The 19,954-nt window shown below is 40.0% G+C and overlaps 1 protein-coding gene across 1 annotated transcript; it reads right to left on the bottom strand.

The window, feature by feature from the left end:
• Positions 1–6,922: 6,922 nt before the first annotated feature.
• On the bottom strand, positions 6,923–13,435 carry LOC114792744 (multidrug and toxin extrusion protein 1-like). The gene is made up of 17 exons (XM_028984124.1): positions 13,209–13,435; positions 12,691–12,792; positions 12,545–12,613; positions 11,251–11,399; positions 11,035–11,077; positions 10,446–10,490; positions 10,248–10,345; positions 10,072–10,169; positions 9,851–9,961; positions 9,118–9,188; positions 8,918–9,026; positions 8,729–8,804; positions 8,221–8,290; positions 8,004–8,136; positions 7,823–7,917; positions 7,709–7,751; positions 6,923–7,395 (listed from the first exon to the last, which is right to left on the bottom strand). Exons 1-17 carry the CDS (start codon positions 13,395–13,397, stop codon positions 7,175–7,177), a joined length of 1,722 nt encoding a protein of 573 aa, XP_028839957.1. The 5' UTR covers positions 13,398–13,435; the 3' UTR covers positions 6,923–7,174.
• Positions 13,436–19,954: the final 6,519 nt, after the last annotated feature.

Genomic DNA, 19,954 nt, shown 5'->3' with positions numbered 1-19,954 from the left:
TTAATTAAATTAATCTGGTCGTCAAATCAATGTACTTGCACTTTGAATCCGATTCCAACAAGGTTCCTTAAGCAAATAGCACCCGATATTATAAATTCTACCCTCAAAATTGTTAACTCGTCGCTTAGTATCGGCCACGTACCAAGTTCGTTCAAGGTAGCAGTCATTAGACCCCTGATTAAAAAGCCTGATCTTGATCGCAGTCAGCTTTCAAATTATAGACCGATATCCAACCTCCGGTTTATATCAAAAATCTTAGAAAAAGTCGTAGCCCAGCAGCTGAGCACATACCTAGACTGTAACAATATCCAGGAAGTATATCAATCGGGATTTAGATCTCATCATAGCACTGAGACAGCGCTGGTTAAAGTGACCTGCTGTTGGCCTCTGATCTCGCTGCTTGTCCTGCTTGATCTGAGTGCAGCGTTTGACACTATCGATCACGCTATTCTCCTTGCCAGGTTAGAGAATGTTGTTGGGATTAAGGGAACAGCCCTTGAATGGTTCAGATCATATTTGACCAATCGATATCAGTTTGTGGACATCAATGGTGTTTCGTCTTCACATAGTAAAGTAGAGTTTGGTGTTCCACAAGGTTCTGTCCTAGGTCCGTTACTTTTTTCACTATACATGTTACCTTTAGGTGACGTCATCCGCAAACACGGTATTAGCTTTCATTGCTACGCTGATGACACACAGCTGTATCTGTCAGCAATGCCAGATCAGAGGCAGCAGCTGAACAAAATAGAGAATTGTCTGAAGGACATTAGACAGTGAATGCTCACCAACTTTCTCCTGTTAAACCCTGACAAGACAGAAGCGCTTGTACTTGGGCCTCAAGCAGCCAGGCATAAGATGGCTGACTACATCATAACCCTGGATAGCCTTTCTATCTCACCAAGTATTGAAGTAAAGGATCTAGGTGTCATCATTGATGCAGGTCTCTCATTCAATTTGCACGTAGATAATGTCACTAGGATAGCATTCTTTCACCTTAGAAATATTGCAAAAATAAGAAATATCATTTCAATGCATGATGCAGAAAAGTTGGTCCATGCATTTATTACATCAAGGTTAGATTACTGCAATGCATTACTGTGTGGATGCTCTAGTAGGTGCATGAGTAAACTCCAGCTATTTCAGAATGCTGCAGCCAGAGTTCTAACTAGAACTAGGAAATTTGACCACATCACCCCAGTCTTACAATCACTGCACTGGTTACCCATCAAATTTAGGATTGACTACAAAATCCTACTTTTGACCTATAAAGCTCTAAATGGTCTCGCCAATACCTGAGTGAACTTTTGAATCCGCCCTTACCTGTCAACCCAGGCCACCCAACTACTGGTTCAGTCCTTAGTAATCTCACGACTGGACTACTGCAACTCCCTTCTAGCTGGTCTACCACTATGTACCATCCGACCTCTTCAACTCATACAAAATGCAGCAGCACGACTGATCTTCAACCTTCCCAAATTCTCCCATACCACCCCTCTGCTACGTTCCCTTCACTGGCTCCCAGTAGCTGCACGCATCAGGTTCAAAATACTGATGCTGGCCTACAAAGCCAAACATGGAGCAGCACCATCCTACCTCACAGCCCTTATTACACCCCGCACTGCACCTCGTCTACTCCGAGCCTCCAGTACTGCTCGCCTGGTCCCTCCATCTCTGAAGGTAAAAGGAAAACATTCAGCTAGACTCTTCTCCGTCTTGGCCCCTCGGTGGTGGAATGAACTTCCCCTCGAGGTCAGAACAGCTCAGCCACTGAGCACCTTCAAACGACAGCTCAAGACCTTCCTCTTTAAAGAATATTTAGATTAAATTGTAATTTTCTTGTTGTCAAACTTTGTGTACAGAATCTACAACAGAGTGAATTAAATAGATGTATTCATAGTTGGGGTCCTAGTGAACCGGAATTGATCTCTTCATCGATGGTAACTTGAAAGCACGTTGTAAGTCGCTCTGGATAAGGGCGTCTGCCAAATGCCGTAAATGTAAATGTAAATGTTCTTTACAAACCGCCACGCCCCCTTCGATCAATGGGTGCGGGGGTCACTACTGGTACCAAAAGTACAGAAGGTCACAGCTGGGAGCAGATCCTTCTCCTGTAGAGCTCCACAGTCAGTGTCCGGGACTCAGACACTATCTCAGTGTTTAAATCCAATCTCAAAACCTATCTGTTTTCTCTGGCTTTTTGTTAAAATCCTAGACCCTCATTTCACTTCACTTTGATGCAGTGTCAATTATAAAGTCCAGTTTATCAACTGTTAGACACAGAAAAAGTTAAATTCACCCTAGTTAGGCTGTCCTAGTTAGGGTACCGGTCCACTGTAGCACCAATATACCACATATTTCAGTATCGGTCGTACAGTGCAACCATCTTCCGCTGCTTCTGTTTGTTTTTCTCCGAGACACGGAATCAAACACACAGACAACTGGCAGACCCCAGTGAATAGACCAGCAAATAAATCCAAATAAATTCTCTCTCCTAGAGTTTTTTTTGTGTGGAGTTTTTCCTTGTGTGCAGAAGGGTCAAGTGTGGAGGGTGTCAAATGTAGGGCCTGTCAAAGCCCATTGAGACATACTGTATGTGATTTTGGGCTATATAAAAATAAATGTTGTTGTTGTTGTCCTTTGCGCAATAGCACCTCATTGGCACCTTGGCGGATCAGGATTGGAACCGGCAACCTTCTGATTACGGGGACACTTCCTTAACCGCTGCCTCGAAGGCCACCACAGCCAAATCATTGCAGATATATTTTTATAATCTTCTAATTTAGTGTGTTTATAGTTAAAGTTATGTTCAAGTTATGTTAAACTTTAAATTCCCAAAATATCAAATTATCACCAAATTATCCACATTGCAGTCAACCAAGCTACGCACAAAGACCCTACGCAACACCAGAAACCCCACCTGGAATGAGACTCTTGTGTATCACGGGATCACAGATGAGGACATGCAGCGTAAAACCCTGAGGTAGGGAGATCCGTGAGCTCGCTCTCAGGGTGGCTCAGGTGACAGGAGGCGTGGGGTGGGGCTGACTGTATCCCAAATGTCTCCACTGCAGGCTGTCTGTGTGCGATGAGGACAAGTTTGGACATAACAGTTCATCGGAGAAACCCGAGTCGCCCTTAAGAAGCTGAAGATGAACCAGAAGAAGAACTTCAATGTCTGTCTGGAAAGAGTGATTCCTGTGAGTCACCATTACACACAGCCAACAGATAGTGAATTATATGCAAACTAGCCATACCTTTAAACCTCAGAAGGTACCCACTAAGCTCACTACAGTAAAGCTAAATCTTTCAAATGTACAAGAACACACAAACACACAAGCACTGACTTCATGAACACACTTTCCTTAACCGCGTAGTGCTGTTACTCAGGGTTGTGGCTGTTACTGGGGATTCAACCAGGGCAGGGTGCACACACACCAACACACCATCCAATCACACGCTCATACAGTCAATTTAGAGTCAACAATCCAATTAGTGTGCGTGCTTGTGGATGGCGAGAGGAAACGGGAGAATCTGAAGGAAACCAGCGTCAAAACAGGGGGAAGCATGAAAACTCCACAGCCTTGGAGGTGTCAGGTCACGCGCCAACCATGAATACATACTGTATATGTATTGAATATATTTTATATATTAAAATAGTCATTTATTTAATTAATGAGCCTACATGTGGCTATTTTACAGGAGTTTAGCTATGAAATTAAACATGCAGAACTGGCCAAGAAGATACTGGACATTTCAGTTTGGGACTACGACATTGGCAAATTTAATGACTACTTTGGTGAGAACAGAGGCAGCACTCATTGCTTCTTTTTAATTGGTCAACCTTCTTGACCCCCTCTTGACTTTTATTGAGTCCATAAAGACATGGCATTCACACATGTTCTTTTCTCTAACTGCTTTTAGTTGAAGTGCTCTTTTTTTATGATGATCAGGTTGCTATAAAGATATTTTACTATATTCTTAAAAGGTTAACAAAGCTTAAGCTACACAAGATGATCTGAAAATATAAAATAACAGCACTTTCTATTTTTCCTTTTATGTAAAAGACAATACATCTATAACATTTACAGTACATTATCCAGAACATTTTATGCATTAACAAGAAAAAAAGACAGGTAAAACTAGAAAACACATTAAATACATTTTAAATAAACATTCACTTTTGTACCCAGCATGAGCTTGTCACATATTTATGTGAAATCCTGCTTTCAACAGAGTGGTATGTATTTGGAAATCTGACATTTTATTTATCCAGAAAATGTCCCAAACAGGGGCAAAATAAAACAAAATGAATGCTCCATCTTGACCAAAGAACCAGCCACAAATGTATCATTTAGTAGTGATAGAGAGAATGTAAAGTAAGGATAACTGTAAGCATATGAAAATATTCTCAGAAATGTAATTCCTCAGTAGAAGGAGATTAACATGTTTATCAAACACATCTTTTTCAATGCCTTCAACCCTTGACAGGAGGTTGCCAGCTGGGCATCTCTGCTAAAGGAGAGCATCTGAAGTGTTGGTACGAGTGTCTGAAGAACAAAGACAAGAAGATTGAGCGCTGGCACACCCTCCTCAATGAGAACCATGACACCAGTGATTAAGATTGCTGCTCTGCACCCACCCTGACTCACCACCGCCTCCATATCTACAACCTGCCCTGCATGACAAAAAAGAGACAACTGTCCTATTCCAAAACTCTTTACATCTCCACCCACTCGCACTACAACTGTTTACAACTGCAGCCCAAGCCCCGAATTTCAACTGTTGCTCGGATGTGCTGTGCAGCAGCTGCAACGGAACACCTTATCATATACGGTAATACGGTATCATATTCCCATCAAATATAGTGACATTATCCACCCTTTTGCTCTGGCGCATAAACGTGAACATCAAAATGCCCAAATTGAAACTCCTTATTTATTAAAATACTAATTTTTCTTTTAGACTCAAATAGTAGTAGTTTCATAAGTGGCTAAAAACTGATCAACATCAAACAGAAAAACCTGCCAGGCAGATGTATGTGGGTGAACTTTTTAACCAATACATATCAGCCTGGCAGCCATCTACAGTTCCAAATGCAGACATGTAAATAACAACGACAGTTCTAGCAAGTGAGCAACACTGTTGGCATAAAGCGTTCTGTTGAAAGGAGAATAACTGTACATTCAACAACTCGTTTCAAAGGAGTGGCATCTTGTCCTGTTAAATATGCTTGATGCTTGCTAACTGATGAATACATTAAACAGCGTGTGACCAGAAAAGATAAGAAGCAACAGAAATAATAAAGAAATTTGTTTAAAAAAAAATGTAAAAAATAAATTTCAGCAGAAATCTTTGGATATATCACTGATAATACTATGTTTAATGTAATAAGCAAAACACTTTGTCACATTTACTTACAAAAATCTGTTAACAAAGGCAAACTTCTGTTGACAAAGTCATGCACAGATCCCATCTCTCCAGAAACATTAAACCATCGGTGATTCTGTAAGCCATTTTCTGCATATTGGGAATTTGTTCTGAGGAACCAAGAATTAATATACAGTGAACCTGCTTCAATGTCAAGGAATCAGATCAAATAAGTCAACTACTTGGTAGAGATCATATGTGTTTGTACCCCTGACCACCTGCGTTGTATAAGATGTGTTAAGATGCATACGATGACATCCATAGGTGCCAACTCTGTGGGTATGTTGGAGCCTGCAGCACCAATAATGTTTTACCTCAAGATCTAATAACTAGTCAGACTATGAAAAATATGAAAAAATAAAGAAGATCAGTTTTCATTTTTGCATCTAAAACACTAAGACTATATCTGTACTTTCTAGATCTGTATTGTCAGTGTCAATGGCCACGCACCATGGACCTGTAAAACATGCACCTTGAACATTTTTCCAGTTTTCTCAGTTTACAAGCAGATGTTTGCAAACTTGAAAATATTTATGGCACCATTGTGGTATTGCATCAAGAACGGTGTAGTATACCATTTTTGTATTAATAAAGTCAGCTTATATCGGCATGCTGTATGACACGGTAATGCCCCCCAGCCCCCCAACAATAGTAGGCGCCTATGATGACATCTCTTCTTTTTATACCCTCCCCGTAATCCTTCAGTAGTCTAGTCTGAAATTAGTAGTGCTTTATAGTTCAACTCATGGTTGCAACCACTTTAGCATTTGACGTTTACATATTTGAGCTTGAAAAATATATTTATAAAATGATGCAATCAGGCCAATCGGCTCATCAGATTTGAAGGGGTAGAACTTAGTTACTGATGTCCATCAGTAAATAATTAGGATAAAAACTCAGGTCAAAAGGTGAGTTGACTATATTAATACCCCACCCGTAAACCTTCCTGATTTCCTATCTTATGCGTTCTATTGACTACTACTATTGACTACTACTGGTCAATACTAATACTGATTTTGAACAAAGATGCCTTGGAACAAAACTATATTTCATTGACTGGAAGGATCTCACCTTCCTGTTTTCTATGTTACAAAGAATACAAACCAGTACTTACTCTGTGTAGGTCACCCACTCCGTATGACCTGTTGACTGCCTATAAAATGGAATGATTGCTGCTTTCTCATTTATGGACTGTATATATAGTGCATGTACTGGAGCAGGCAGAGTGTTAAATAAAGGGTTTACCTGGAGTTTGGTTGAAACTGACAATAAATGCTAATGCAACCCATGATTGTTTTTTTTTCAATTCTTTTTTGTAATGTACCCCATGTTAATATATTTATTTGTTGGACCTTTAATGATGTTGTTTGAACCACGTTTCTTTATAAATATGCCGCAGTTTCCAATCATGCCAGATTTTCATTAGATATCTAATTTCACCTTCAAATTCTCTAATAGAGGTTCACACATGTTCCTTAATAAATAGATGGACAAGTGTAGTTTTCATTTATTTCAAAATTACAGGGAATACATCCAACAGGATACTCTGGGCCATCTGTGCCCATGCCTTTATTTTCTCTATGTATTCTAACAGGAAACCAGAAAATGTTTGCACACATGGACCAGAGTTTGCATGAACGTGTGCATATTTTGCACTAAAAATTGCAACGGATACATAGGAAGAGGGGCACATTTAGGTCCCATTTTGGGCGTACGCAGTGGTTATAAATAAGACCCCTGGTGTGTGTCACTCTTTTATGGTCAACAGCACATGAGTGATGACTCCTGCAGTAAAGATGATAAGAATGACCCCCAGGGTCATTCCACGACGCAACGCAAGATCCTTGTTGGACAGAGGCTCTCCTACAGTGGTCACAGCACCATGGTCCACAGTGTCTGACAAGATCTCATTCTCGGTGTAAGGTAAAGAGGTGCTTGTATTCTCAGATGGAACTTCTTGCGACATGTCTGTTGGGAAGTTGCAAAATGAGAGGCTACAATATATATCCATCTAAACATGTACTTGCCCTGGTACTACAATCGCAGTACAACTGATGCAATTCTTGTCAGCACTTGTTTGTTTCAACCGTTAAATTCATGTTGGACCATGAGTCCAGCAGAAACATTTTCCAACTGCATACTGTGCAGTCATAGAAAACAACTCCCCCTCCTCCTACCACCATTGCATAAGTGAGCAACACACTTCATTCTGCATTGCTGCAGGGGGACTGAACCTGCACTCAGTGAATGGAAGTAAATGCAATAAATGAATGGACCGTACCTGTGTCTGTGATACTCACATGCACTCCAGCTCTGACCAGTGCCTGGTGGAGATGCAACACATTAATGCAGTCTGCGGTTACATTTGGCCACAGACAAGGTCACAAGCACTTACTTCCTGCGTAGCTTTCTTCCAGTTTAGTTTGATGAGATAGACAACAATGATAACTGTCTGCACAAGCACACCGACAAATAGACCCGTCCACAGACCTGGGTGCAAAGTCAACAAACATGAAACACACCAAAGCGTCAACACAGTTTCCTAATTGAACATCGTTCCTCCGCCCATTGCATACCCATCACTCCCTGTTTTGCTGCAAACATAAGGGATGCTCCGATGGGGAGACCAAGACCATAGTAACCAAAGACATTGCAAATGGCCCCAATCTTCTGCTTCCCCAGTGCTCTCACAGTACAACCAGCAGCAGCCTAAAATTTGTATTAGGTTTGTTAGGATATATACAATATGTCAACAAGGACAGGACTTTTGGCAATATAGCTGTTTTGCCTTACCGCTGTTGCATCTATAAGATGGAGAGGAGCATAAATGACCATCACTTCACTAACTCGTTTACGGAGGTGCCTGAAACAGAACATTTTTATAAATTCCATACTATGAACATTCTCACTCTCCAAACAGTTGTGGGCCTAAGAGTAATTGTAGATTTATAGTAAATGAATGGTTAATTCTCCATATGAACTAAGGACATGCAGTTATGGAACAGCCACTATGGTCATCTAAATATGGTTAACCTAATGGCCCTCAAAGACATTGGTTCAAATTTACCAACCTAACATATCACTGATATATGCTATCTTAGAGACACAAATGCTGGAGAGGCCCTCTAAGCAGTGACAGTTGATTTCTTTGGATAACAGCATCTCTTCCACTATGACCGATAAATAAAAACCTTTTAGGTGTCAGCTGTCAAGGTGAAATATATCCACCAGATGGGAGCAGAGAGTTATAAACTAAAAGTGTTCATTTGCTCACTTGCAAATTCAACAAAATAGTACTTACTCATCACTAGAGAAAATATAAGTGATTATGTCTTTTGTGGTTCCAAAGACAACTGCTATGACCAATGACACTGAAACTGCATTTAAAAAAAAAAGGAAAAAAAAGCATTGTAATCATTGCAAACACACTGAAAGGACTGACCTTAGCTCCTGGAAAGGAAATTAAATTGAGAACTTTTCTGGTTCTTACCTGCACAGGCCATGGACATTTGGGCAGATAATTTTGCTTGTTCTGTGTCTCCTGATCCCAGGGCAGTCCCTACCCTCACACTGGCTGCAACACCAAAACCACCAGGGAACTGAAAGTGGACAAAACTGAGTATGATTACTGCAACTTTAAACTGACTTAACTGAGTTATCTATAATGCATATCAACACAGATTAGAGTACCATGTATGCCATGGTGGCCAGCTCGTAGACAATAGACTGCGTCCCCAGTTCCACTTCATTTATAAGACCTGAAACCGGGCAAAGTATCATAAACACAGAGAAACAAGTTTCTACAGACAGTGTAGTTGCAGAGCATAGAATTTATAATAACTATGATAGTTGTTAACTTCTCATCTACCAGCTGTCTCATAGATACGCAATTCCAGTTGTTGGAAATTGACCTTCTATAGAGGGGCTACTGAGAGCATTCTGACCAGCTGCATCACTGTCTGGTTTGGGAACTGAACCGCATCGGACCACAAGACCCTACAGCAGATTGTGAGGACAGTCTCTATTCCCTCCATAATGAATATTTACCACACACGCTGCATCAGGAAAGCCACCAGCATTGTGAAGGACTCCCCTCACATGCCTCTTCACCCTCTTGCCCTTTCGAAAAATGGGCCCTAACTGCCAGAAAAAAAGTTTCCTTCCACAAGCCATCAGACACATGAACACTGAAGGACTTTGGACTGACACACACACATATTATCTTTTCGTTTCACTGGTTTTGCACTGTCTGTTTTCTTTGTTGTCTACATGTTTTGCTTGCCTTAAATGTTACTCTTGTACTGCCTTAGTCCCATGTACAGTACAGGCCAAAAGTTTGGACACATCTTCTCATTTTGTGTGTCCAAATCTTTGGCCTGTACTGTATGTAGCTAAAATGATAAGGCTCACTTGAACCTTGTGACTAGAAATTCCCCAATCTCGTACGTCCACCACTCCAGACAAACCATCACCAGGCTGGGAATGGCCAGGCACATGTAGGCACCCCATTCTTGAAGACAGTCTTTAGACCAGCCTGTGCACCAAACATGAATTAGGACAACAGTATTAGTATCATTTCCATCACAGAACAAGAACAAAACAAAAGGGCTTGTGGAGATATTGATGGATTTTGTTTGACCTCACCTCCCCACGTGTCCTTATGAAGACCTTTCCACTGAATGTAAAGAAATATCATAGTGGCTAAGGAGTATTGGGAAATTACATTCGCTGCTGCAGAGCCCCTGTTAGAGCACAATGATACATCAGTTTGAGGGCAAATACAACAGTTTTATACTTTCTCTTGAAGATAAAGTACTCACGCAACACCAAGGTTCAGAACATAAAGGAAAATGTAGTTGCTGAGAGCACTGATTATTAGTGCGAAGATATCAGTTATGCACAAAGGCCATACTATGCCCTAAAAAGAAGTAGTTTACGAAGTCATTAAATCAGTCATTAAAATGCTGATTACAGTATTATTTTCACTTTTCAGTAGCAAGATAAAGGTGTTTTCTCACTTGATTCTGTAGATACTTAACTTGAAGCTGGACAAGAAATATTGCCTGTGAAAAACAGTATACTGTCATTTCCCTCCTTTTTTGATGTATTTGCAAGTTTCAAATAAAGAGTCACTGTGAATAGTCTACAGCACTGAGAATTGCAAACCTAACTCTAATATCCTTCCTTAAAATTGGTGCATGTGTAAATAAAAAAATAACTGTAGTTAATCAGATTATAAGAATGGAATTGGTAGACAACATAAATCTTTAGAAAAATGACTTTTAAATTGTTAATACAACTTTATGATCAGTGATGTTAGATGTTTCAGTCACGCTGAGTTGCTTCTGTAGCTCCTCTGTGAGATCAGACCACACAAACTATTCAATCAACATGTGTTAATGAGCCTTGGGTACTCATGACTCCGTCTCTAGTTGACTGGGGGACTAGCCACAGCAGATATATCTATTATGATGCTTTTATGATGAACATTTGCCTGCCTTCCCACTACCTCATGCAGGTTAACTATGAATACAATTCTGGATGAGCATCAAGTAAAGTAACTAAAACCTTCATATAGTCAACAGATATGTGTGATGGGATACTTACCGGAAGTCCTATGATAAAAATCTTCACATACATCTGAGCAACCCTAAAAGACATTGGTGACCTCAAATGGTTGAAAACTGCATAATCAGATCAAAATAACCCAATTCATCTACACCTCTTTCTGTATATTTGGATAAATCATGCACAAACAAACAGATAAGAATGCCAATCTAATTTAATCTAAGAAATTATTAGTGTCCTGTGACAGAAATTCACCTGATGACCTCTGGATCCTCCCGGAAGGCCATTAAAATGTATTCACTGTTTAGGAGAGCGGTCCAGCACAGCAGACATGTTAAAAGGGAAATGAGAATAGCCCTCTGCAAAATCACACCAACTCTTTTGAGGTTTCCACTGCCAAAAGTCTGTAAGGAAATGTATGATGTAAGCATTATTTGTACAGATTTATTCTATTAGTTGTACCTATTTATTGGTATCTATCAATCAGTTTAATATACACTTCCAATCACAAGTCAGTTAGTGTCATGGGACAGAAAATGAAGGACGCATTTGCACAACTATGACTGGACAGGGGATTTACTTATAACTGCACAAAATATAAACCATAACACAAATTAGTGTCACTAAGACAACACACAATAGGACTGCATTTATACACATACCAACAAGTGCACACACTTAGGGAAATCAGGTGATTACAACACAAAACTCTAAAACCCCTTCAGAGTCAGGCCTTGACAATTAGATATTTCCCTGACAAAATATGAAAAGTACTTTCCAGCTACCATAGTTATTTATAACATGTATCATGCCTAAACTGGAGCTTTGACCCATTTTATATATTTTTAATGCACGAAAGATTTGTTTTCTGTTCAACAACAAGGATATTTCTAAATGATCCATAACCTTTGAAGGGTAGTGTATACTGCATTGCATTAAAAGGGAATGGTTCCCATTCAGTCTGCTTTGGAGTGGGTGGGAGAAATAATCCAAGCTGGCCAAGTCCTGTGGCAGACCGAAGAAACGTCTTATAGCATCACTTTACCCTCCGCTCTCCCCACATTTTCCACTGCTGCTTTCTCCTCCACGTGCACGTCACCTGGACCAACAGTGGGCGGCATGCAACAGGTTTGGTTCTGCAGCTCCACACAGCACTGGGAGGGGTCGCTCACACAACTACATCTTTAAGTGTTTAGTAAAATGTCACAGCACCTTCTGTCATGGAGTGAATCATTTACACAACAAAAGTGCACAGAGAGAGAGAGGGAAAGAAAACATGACTTGTCAATTTCCCTCAAAGAGTGTCGACTTACGACTCTGACACTGATGCATCAGCAGCCTGGATTTTCTTTTAATGCCCTAGTATGTTGTAGTGTTGGGATTGTTTATCCCCATTTTTCAACTTAGCATTACCAGTTCACCTGACCTGCATGCCAAACAGTGGAAGTTTAAATGAACACGAGGACACAATCGGCGCCCAGACCTGCAATTCACAATTTTGAAAAAAATGTTTGTATAAATGTTTGTGCAAACAGAGTATGGTTTGTACCTGAGAGATTAGTGTGTCACATGCTGATGATAATCCATAGCCAATGGAGACCCCAGCGATATTGTTCACCTATTAATCACAGTATTGTGATTTGTTGCAGATGCATATGCATAGTTTGACCTTATATTCATATGTAGGTTTCTTACAGCATTGGCAAGTGCAACCCCAGCCAGCTCAGTCCTTCCCAAATGTCCACAGAAGACGGTACTGATGAAATACGTAGAATAGCCAGCAAGCTGAGACGTGCACTGTAGGGTATGGAAACAATGCATTCACGTTTAAGATTCAGCTGCATCACAATCTGAACAAACTGAATTCTTTTAATTCCAACTCAAAGCCCCTCACATAGAAAGCCCGTTTTATTTAGACATTGCCCAAAATGACATTGCTTGAAATGTGTTCTGCCAAATGTTGATTTCATCTGAATCAAAAACATTATTACAGCAACATTATATGGCAACATTATATGACATTTTCATTTGTAATTATCTTAACCAGATCCGATTTTTTGTCTCACTGACAAACATGACAGTTATGGAATCATCAGTTACATTTTTAGTCATAGGGTCCAACATAACATTTGACAGAAAACATGTATTCTGCCTTCATTTATTAAGAATAGAATATATATTATAAACACTATGTAAAATAGGACATTACTCACCACAGGTACAGCTATTTTAAACAGCTGAACTACTTCTTGTTTGTACCCAATGGGTATCAAGTTGCGGGCACGTCTCAGGCATCTGCTACACACACTCCTCAAGTCATTTTCTCTTAATTCCATTCTTGTTCTGTCAACTTCTCTTCTTTCCATCTCATCAGTTAACATAATTCCATTTGATACTTCCATAAGTAAAATGCAGTTGAAATAAGAGCAGCAGGCGTGTGCTCAGCATTTTTCTTTGACTGTTACTCCAGGCTACAACTTTAAATATTAACAGGCCAATGCAAACTGACCCAACCCACCTTTTTACAGGTGAAAGGTGGCACCCTGAGCGAGGGTAACAGGGCTTATGTCACCGTCACATGCCTCCTCACATTGGGAAATTTGTAAAACAAAGCACACTTGCAGATTTCTCAAATGAATGTTAAGTTTTAAGTTCATTCAAATAGTGAGAGACTGATGACATTACTTGGTGTTATTCTACATTCTGAAAACGTTATCTTTTAATGGTTCAGTTATCAGTTGTGACCTCTGTCTTTTCACAGATATGTATGATGCTTTCCTTTGTTTCTGTGTGTGTGTGTGTGTGTGTGTGTGTGTGTTTGGCAGAGCAGAGTAGAGACAGATTTTTGCAGGGACGCAATATTCTTCTGGTCTTTTGTGGTCACGTGTATTAAATATTAGAAGTTCAGTTGTCCAAGAAACATAGAAATGATTATAAGAAAAATAAAAAATATGGCCACTATACTGTTACATGCTCGCAATGCAGCCAGAGGCCAATTGCCGTAGAAAAGTGAACCAGTGCCAGTATCTCACAGCAATATCCCATGATGTAGCAGTGTAATAGTGTTACAATATACCACCGTTTTGACATGAATGTTTTTTTATGACTGTGAAAGGTGAATGTTCCCCAGTCCTGGTGGAAATGCAATTAAAATAACAGTGTTACCAAAAAAAGGAATTTCAGTAACAGGCAATTTAACCAATTACTGTTCCCATCATTACAACACCGGGGTAATTGGATTAAACTTCATGGTAAGCCAACCAGAAGCAGAGGTGGGCGTGTGTTTACACAAACACACACTTGCAGGAGAGACACAGCAATGGTGAGTTCAGAAGTAGCATTTTTCAGTAACTACTTGCTTTTATAATCGGTTATGTAGGGGAATGGACAAGGCACAGGAGCATGACATGATTTTTAATAAACTTTATGATAATTACCTAATTTTTAATGAACAAAAAGAAAACCTGGCACAATGGATGAACACACAGACAAAAGAAAAAAGCAGCAGGTGATGATAAACCAATGATGCAGGACATGGGAGTGAGGTACCAAAGTGACTTCAATTGGCTGATTAACACACACACCCCTCACCTATTGATCATGAGGACTGCTTTTTTTTTTGTTCAGTTCAGTTGTGACACCTGCTGTCACAAAAAGAAGTCATCAATAACTATAACTAATGACCTTTTTCAAGCAATGCGCCCAACACCCCTTAAACACTGCCACATTTTGACCACAAATGTTTTCCAGATTTCAGTCAAGAAAAATATGCTTGTGCTTTCAAAAAAATAGAGTTTTATAAAACCTTGTGAATGCGTGAGTGAGTCGCAACCTAGTGGACAGAAAAATCATTGTAATTAGGTACGCATCAAGGTGTACTTTCTTGTTTTGAACATAGAAAAATCTATTTTAATGTAGATATTGCAAGAATGAACATTTAACAGTATATAATAGTGAATTATTTTGTTAATTGATTGAGGGTTATTTATATGAAAAAGATGATTAGATAATGTGCAATTGTGACAACTATGACATCAAAAGCTGAATAGATAAAATGTTTGTTTATTTTTAAACATAACTTGTTTGACACAAACAATGTCATCTTTACTGCAGTTAGAGAATGTTGCCCAGTAATTATCATCAGTTTTAGCATCAATGCTAAGCATCAATGGCAATTAACATCAATGCTGACTGTCTGTAGCCTAAACTTTTACAGCCTGAAAAAGTAGTTTCGGTCATATTTCGTTATCACAGGATTACTATCACAATATGTTCCCCAAGTGGAAACACAAAATAAAGTCCTAAACAGATTAAAAACTCAAAAGACTTACATAAAACACCATATAACGTGAGTATCACGGAATTCTACCTGCATCCCTGTCAAGGTACGCCCTTGCCACAAGCTCAATCAGGTGAGCCACTTGCCTATGGACATGTCCAAATGTTTTGAGAATGACATAAATACTGGTTTTCACAAAGTTTGCCGTTTCCATTTTATTTGCATATACTCCAGAATGTTATGCAGTGTGATCAGATGAATAGCAAAGTTCCTATTTGCTACGAAAATTAACTTAACCCCCCCAAAAAAATATTTCCACTGCATTTCAGCCCTGCCACAAAATGACTTGCTGAGATCATTTCAGTAATCCTCTTGTTAACGCAGGTCAGCGTGTTGACCAGCCCAAGGCTCGAGATCATCACAAGGCAGGAAACTTCCCGGACCTTGATCCAATTAAGAACTGACAAACTCTAAGCACTGTTTATGAGGGAAGGGGTTGCATCAGTGTTAGAGTTATACGTCGTTCCAACACTTATAAACTAGAGAAGAAAGACACGAAGCAGTTGAGTTCTTTTTACTTGCAAGGAGAGCGATCAGAGATGCGCATTACATCATGCCTCCAACAGCTCTACAGTCTCAGACGCATCCTGCCTTTTTATTTAGTACAGGGCGGTACATTTGTCATAGGATCATAGGAATTTAGCACGTAGGTTTGTTTCTTGGTAGACGCTACATCACAAGGTAATGCTCGCTGGCACATAGGCTTCTCAGCAGTTGAAATCATGGTCATTCTGTTCTGCAAACTGTCCTGCAAAAGTCCTGCCCACCAGTTTCTCACCCAAGAGACTAATTATTAACATAGTTTGCGTAATCCAAAGATTAATACAGTTTAATGTGAGATATATATGTCAAAAAGGTAATTGCATGATAACTTATATACATTTTCCAACAATCAGTCAGGATTTGGACCAGAAGTTGATTGACAGCATGCCAGGGCTGAATTGCCAACACTCCAAATAACTCTTTTCATAAACTTGATGTAATTGTCAATTAAAGCAAATCAGTTGTTGCAATGCTTGTAATTATATGTCAGTACACCACAGAAAAAAACTGACAAAAATATCTAAAAACACTGAAGCAGAAAACTTTGCGAAAACTAGTATTTGTTCATCAAGCTGTCATTTAGTTATTATTAGTCTTAGTCACATCTATTCTCATTTTAGTCTAGTCAAGTTTCAGTCAACTAAAAGTCTGAGCATTTTAGTCTGATTCTAGTCTGAATTATTATGACTATTACATTTTAATTTAATTTTAGTCAATGAAAATTCAATTTTAATCTCTTTTTTCATCCAGACAATATAGTACATGCACCTAGTAGAAGAGACAAAAGCAACATTCTCTTTTAGTCAAACCCATTTAATAATTAAACAAGGTTATATTTTTATTATACAGTATTATTCAGGGCTAGCCGTAAAAAATTAGGAGCCATAGGCAAGATTTTAGGTGGTGCTCCCTTGTATGTATTCAACTACAGAACTTTATTTACACACACACACAGACAGAACTTATCCGTCACAGCGCTCTCTATCGAACATCTGTTCTGTTGGACATTATTCCAAAACAATTTTGCCATCTGTGTTTCTGAACCTTCCCACTTTCAGGATAATAGACCATATAGTCTGTCGTACAAAAATTCCTTTCTCACATTTTGGATCGAGTTTTCTCCTGTCCTATTTGAAAGAAAAACATGTTGACCCAAACGTATGCATTCTAGACAGATTTGGTTGTCTTCAAGTCAGGATTTAGTACGGTGTTTGTTTTGTATGTCTGTTAAAGTATCGGTTTCTTATTACAGCAGCTGTCTGTACTGCATAAGTCCACAATTCCCTCGGCAGCTCACTTTCTATTAGCATGTCAAACAATGTCCGCCAATTTCTTTCATCGATGCCATTTTGGTGTGCCGAGTATGGTGCGGAGGTTTCATGTCTAATGCCATTTTTGTTCAGTAGTGTTTGGAAGTTCCTCCCCATAAATTCTGCACCCTTATCAGACCTAATGCACCTAATTCTATGTTGCAGAAGCTGTGTCACTCTTTTTAAGAAAGTACACAAAAATTGTGCTGGAACAATCATCAGTGAATGATTATGCAAATGTATATCCATCTCTGGACATAAATTTGCATATTAGTCCTGCCACATCTGTATACACAAACTCTAGAACTGCTTTGGCTCTCACATCAGGCTCTCTGTTGCGTGTTTGATTAACTTCTCCTGAATACACACCTCACACTGTTGGTCGGATGTGTTTGGCTTACCCTTAATTTTCATACCATCGACAACAGCTTGCAATTTCAGAATGTTATCATAAGAAAGAAAAGAAAGTGAAGTGATTGTCACATGTGATACACAGCAGCACAGCACACGATGCACACAGTGAAATTTGTCCTCTGCATTTAACCCATCACCCTGAGTGAGCAGTGGGCAGCCATGACAAGCGCCCGGGGAGCAGTGTGTGGGGACGGTGCTTTGCTCAGTGGCACCTCAGTGGCACTTTGGCGGATCGGGAATCGAACCGGCAACCTTCTGATTACAGGACCGTTTCCTTAACCGCTAGGCCACCACTGCCCCTAATTGCAGTGCCCCTTAATCTCTTGCCATGTCTGCATATCATAAAAACCCTTGCGCTGGTCATCATATTCATCATTTACAATCTGCAAGTAATAGAGTCTATTATCCTCATGAATGTGGAATTTCGTACCGTCTTTGTGTTGAAGACTATGGTTGGTAGTAGCTGCTTTCACAGAAAATATGTCCGGCGGGAATGAAGGGATGAACAAGGCTCGTTTCAACGGTGTGATGTGACGCTGCCCTTTTGTTATCGCCAATCCAGAACTCTGCACTCCACGAAGCAGTTGAGTGCCATCAGCACCTAGCACATCAGCTAACGCCACACAGATATCCTGGATAAACCTAGAGATATCCGCGACAATATGTGAAGTTGCTCCAGTGTCCACCATCAAGCCAGTCATCTTTATACCACGCGGTGTTTTAATCACCACTTTCTCATCGTTCATCAGGAACGCGTACACCGTGTTCATTTCCTCTGAAGCTTTCTGCGCATCATCGCGTCGCTGTTTTCGACTGCAGGTTGTGTCACGATGTGTGGAACTTTTACACTGACTACTTTTACACTGTTTGCGTTGGCATGTCTTTGCTTTTTGTCCTTTTAAGCCACATCTGAAGCACATGTTCTCCAGACCTTCGGATCCCTGGTAACTCGCACTCACTGAACCAGGCCTCGCACTTGGCTGCAGTCGCGCTGTCATTACTTATCCTCTGTATCCTCGTAACTGCGTAGTTTAGTCGGCGAAAGGAATTGGCTCCTCACTTTACATGGACTGCAAATGGTTTGTATGCTTCTGGAAGGCTGCACGTATGATATATTCCGTCATACTTTCGAAGCAGAGTCAACTCTGTATACAGGCTAATTATACGAGGCTTCCCTTTGCCTGTCTGTAACGCTTTTCGCCCATTATCTTAGCTTTGTATGTTGTTGGCAAAATAGCTGATGCTAAATTTTACAGTTATGCAGTGAAGGCAGGATCTTAGTTATGTGTTCAAATTTTCTTGTTCATTTAGGATTATTGTGGCAGAATTTTGAATTTGGTGGAGTTTACTGAGTGATGATGCTGGACATCCAATAAGTGGTACATTACAGTTGTTGATTTTCTGCACCATGCATAGTCCATCTGTGCATCATAGTCTTCAGAACAGTCTTCTAACATGAAGATGCTTTTCATCCACTCTTTAAAGTCTATTACACAGTTCTCAGTTTTAGATGTTTCAGTTTCTTCCCTGCATCTGGCTGAGATGTACAGTTGTGTGTCATCTGCTTATCAGTGGAAGTCGATATTATGCTTGTGAATTGTCTTTCCAAGTAGTAATATATAGAGAGAGAGAACAATATAGAACTGTCACGTTCCAAGTAGCCAGTGTTGAGCTCAGTGTGTTGTATATTTTGTAGGCCTCTGAGGCCACACGACTTCTGAATGTTCATGTCCTTTTCACACAGGCCAGTCCTACTTATTGGGAAGACACCTAAGATAATAGTATGAACAGGTTAGGATGTCAGTTTAAGTTAGTTAAAAAATCTCTCAGAAATCACTCAAAATCGTCCATGACAGGTGCAACAACTACTTCAAGATTAAGTTCAGGTACTCTAATATATTTTCTGGCAACTCTGCAAAATCATGAACAGGGATCCTATGGCATTCGCCAAGGTTTCATGCTCCCAGCCTTCCATTTATAGAAATGCACTGATATTGTTAGCAGGGGTATGTTTAGACAGGGTCACAAAGGACACACTGAGGTATAAGACAAAAAAACACCAGTTAAAAAGTACTGGCAGCGACAGTCAAGTCTCGTTAGATTTTATGTCATGCAGTAACCCCAGAAAACTTGGGGGTAGGCAGAGCCATGCAGCAGTGAGTGCAGCATGGGGAAAATATGATTTACAAGCATAATAATCAAAGGATAAGAAGACAAGCTGTCTCACTACAGCTCTGCCATGCCGCAGCTCCCGGAGACACCGGTTCGAGGCCTGTGAAGGACAAGGGCGATCTTCGGCTCTCATACTGAGGGCCTCGCTGAGGATCCTACAACAAGACCTCTTGAGGAGAGG

The sequence above is a fragment of the Denticeps clupeoides genome, chromosome 1 (assembly GCF_900700375.1).
Source record: "Denticeps clupeoides chromosome 1, fDenClu1.1, whole genome shotgun sequence".
Classification (NCBI taxonomy): domain Eukaryota; kingdom Metazoa; phylum Chordata; class Actinopteri; order Clupeiformes; family Denticipitidae; genus Denticeps; species Denticeps clupeoides.
Note: the sequence above shows the minus strand (reverse complement) of the source record. Positions and strands in the feature narration are given on the sequence as shown.

What these genes read in the sequence shown, in the direction of transcription:
- LOC114792744 (XM_028984124.1), bottom strand. Translation starts at nt 13,397, where the DNA reads ATGGAAGTATCAAATGGAATTATGTTAACTGATGAGATGGAAAGAAGA. An exon ending in TCATAAGGACACGTGGGGAG is followed by an intron (nt 9,962 to 10,071) that starts GTGAGGTCAAAC and finishes TTTGGTGCACAG; the next exon opens with GCTGGTCTAAAGACTGTCTT. An exon ending in TGGCCACCATGGCATACATG is followed by an intron (nt 9,027 to 9,117) that starts GTACTCTAATCT and finishes GTCCACTTTCAG; the next exon opens with TTCCCTGGTGGTTTTGGTGT.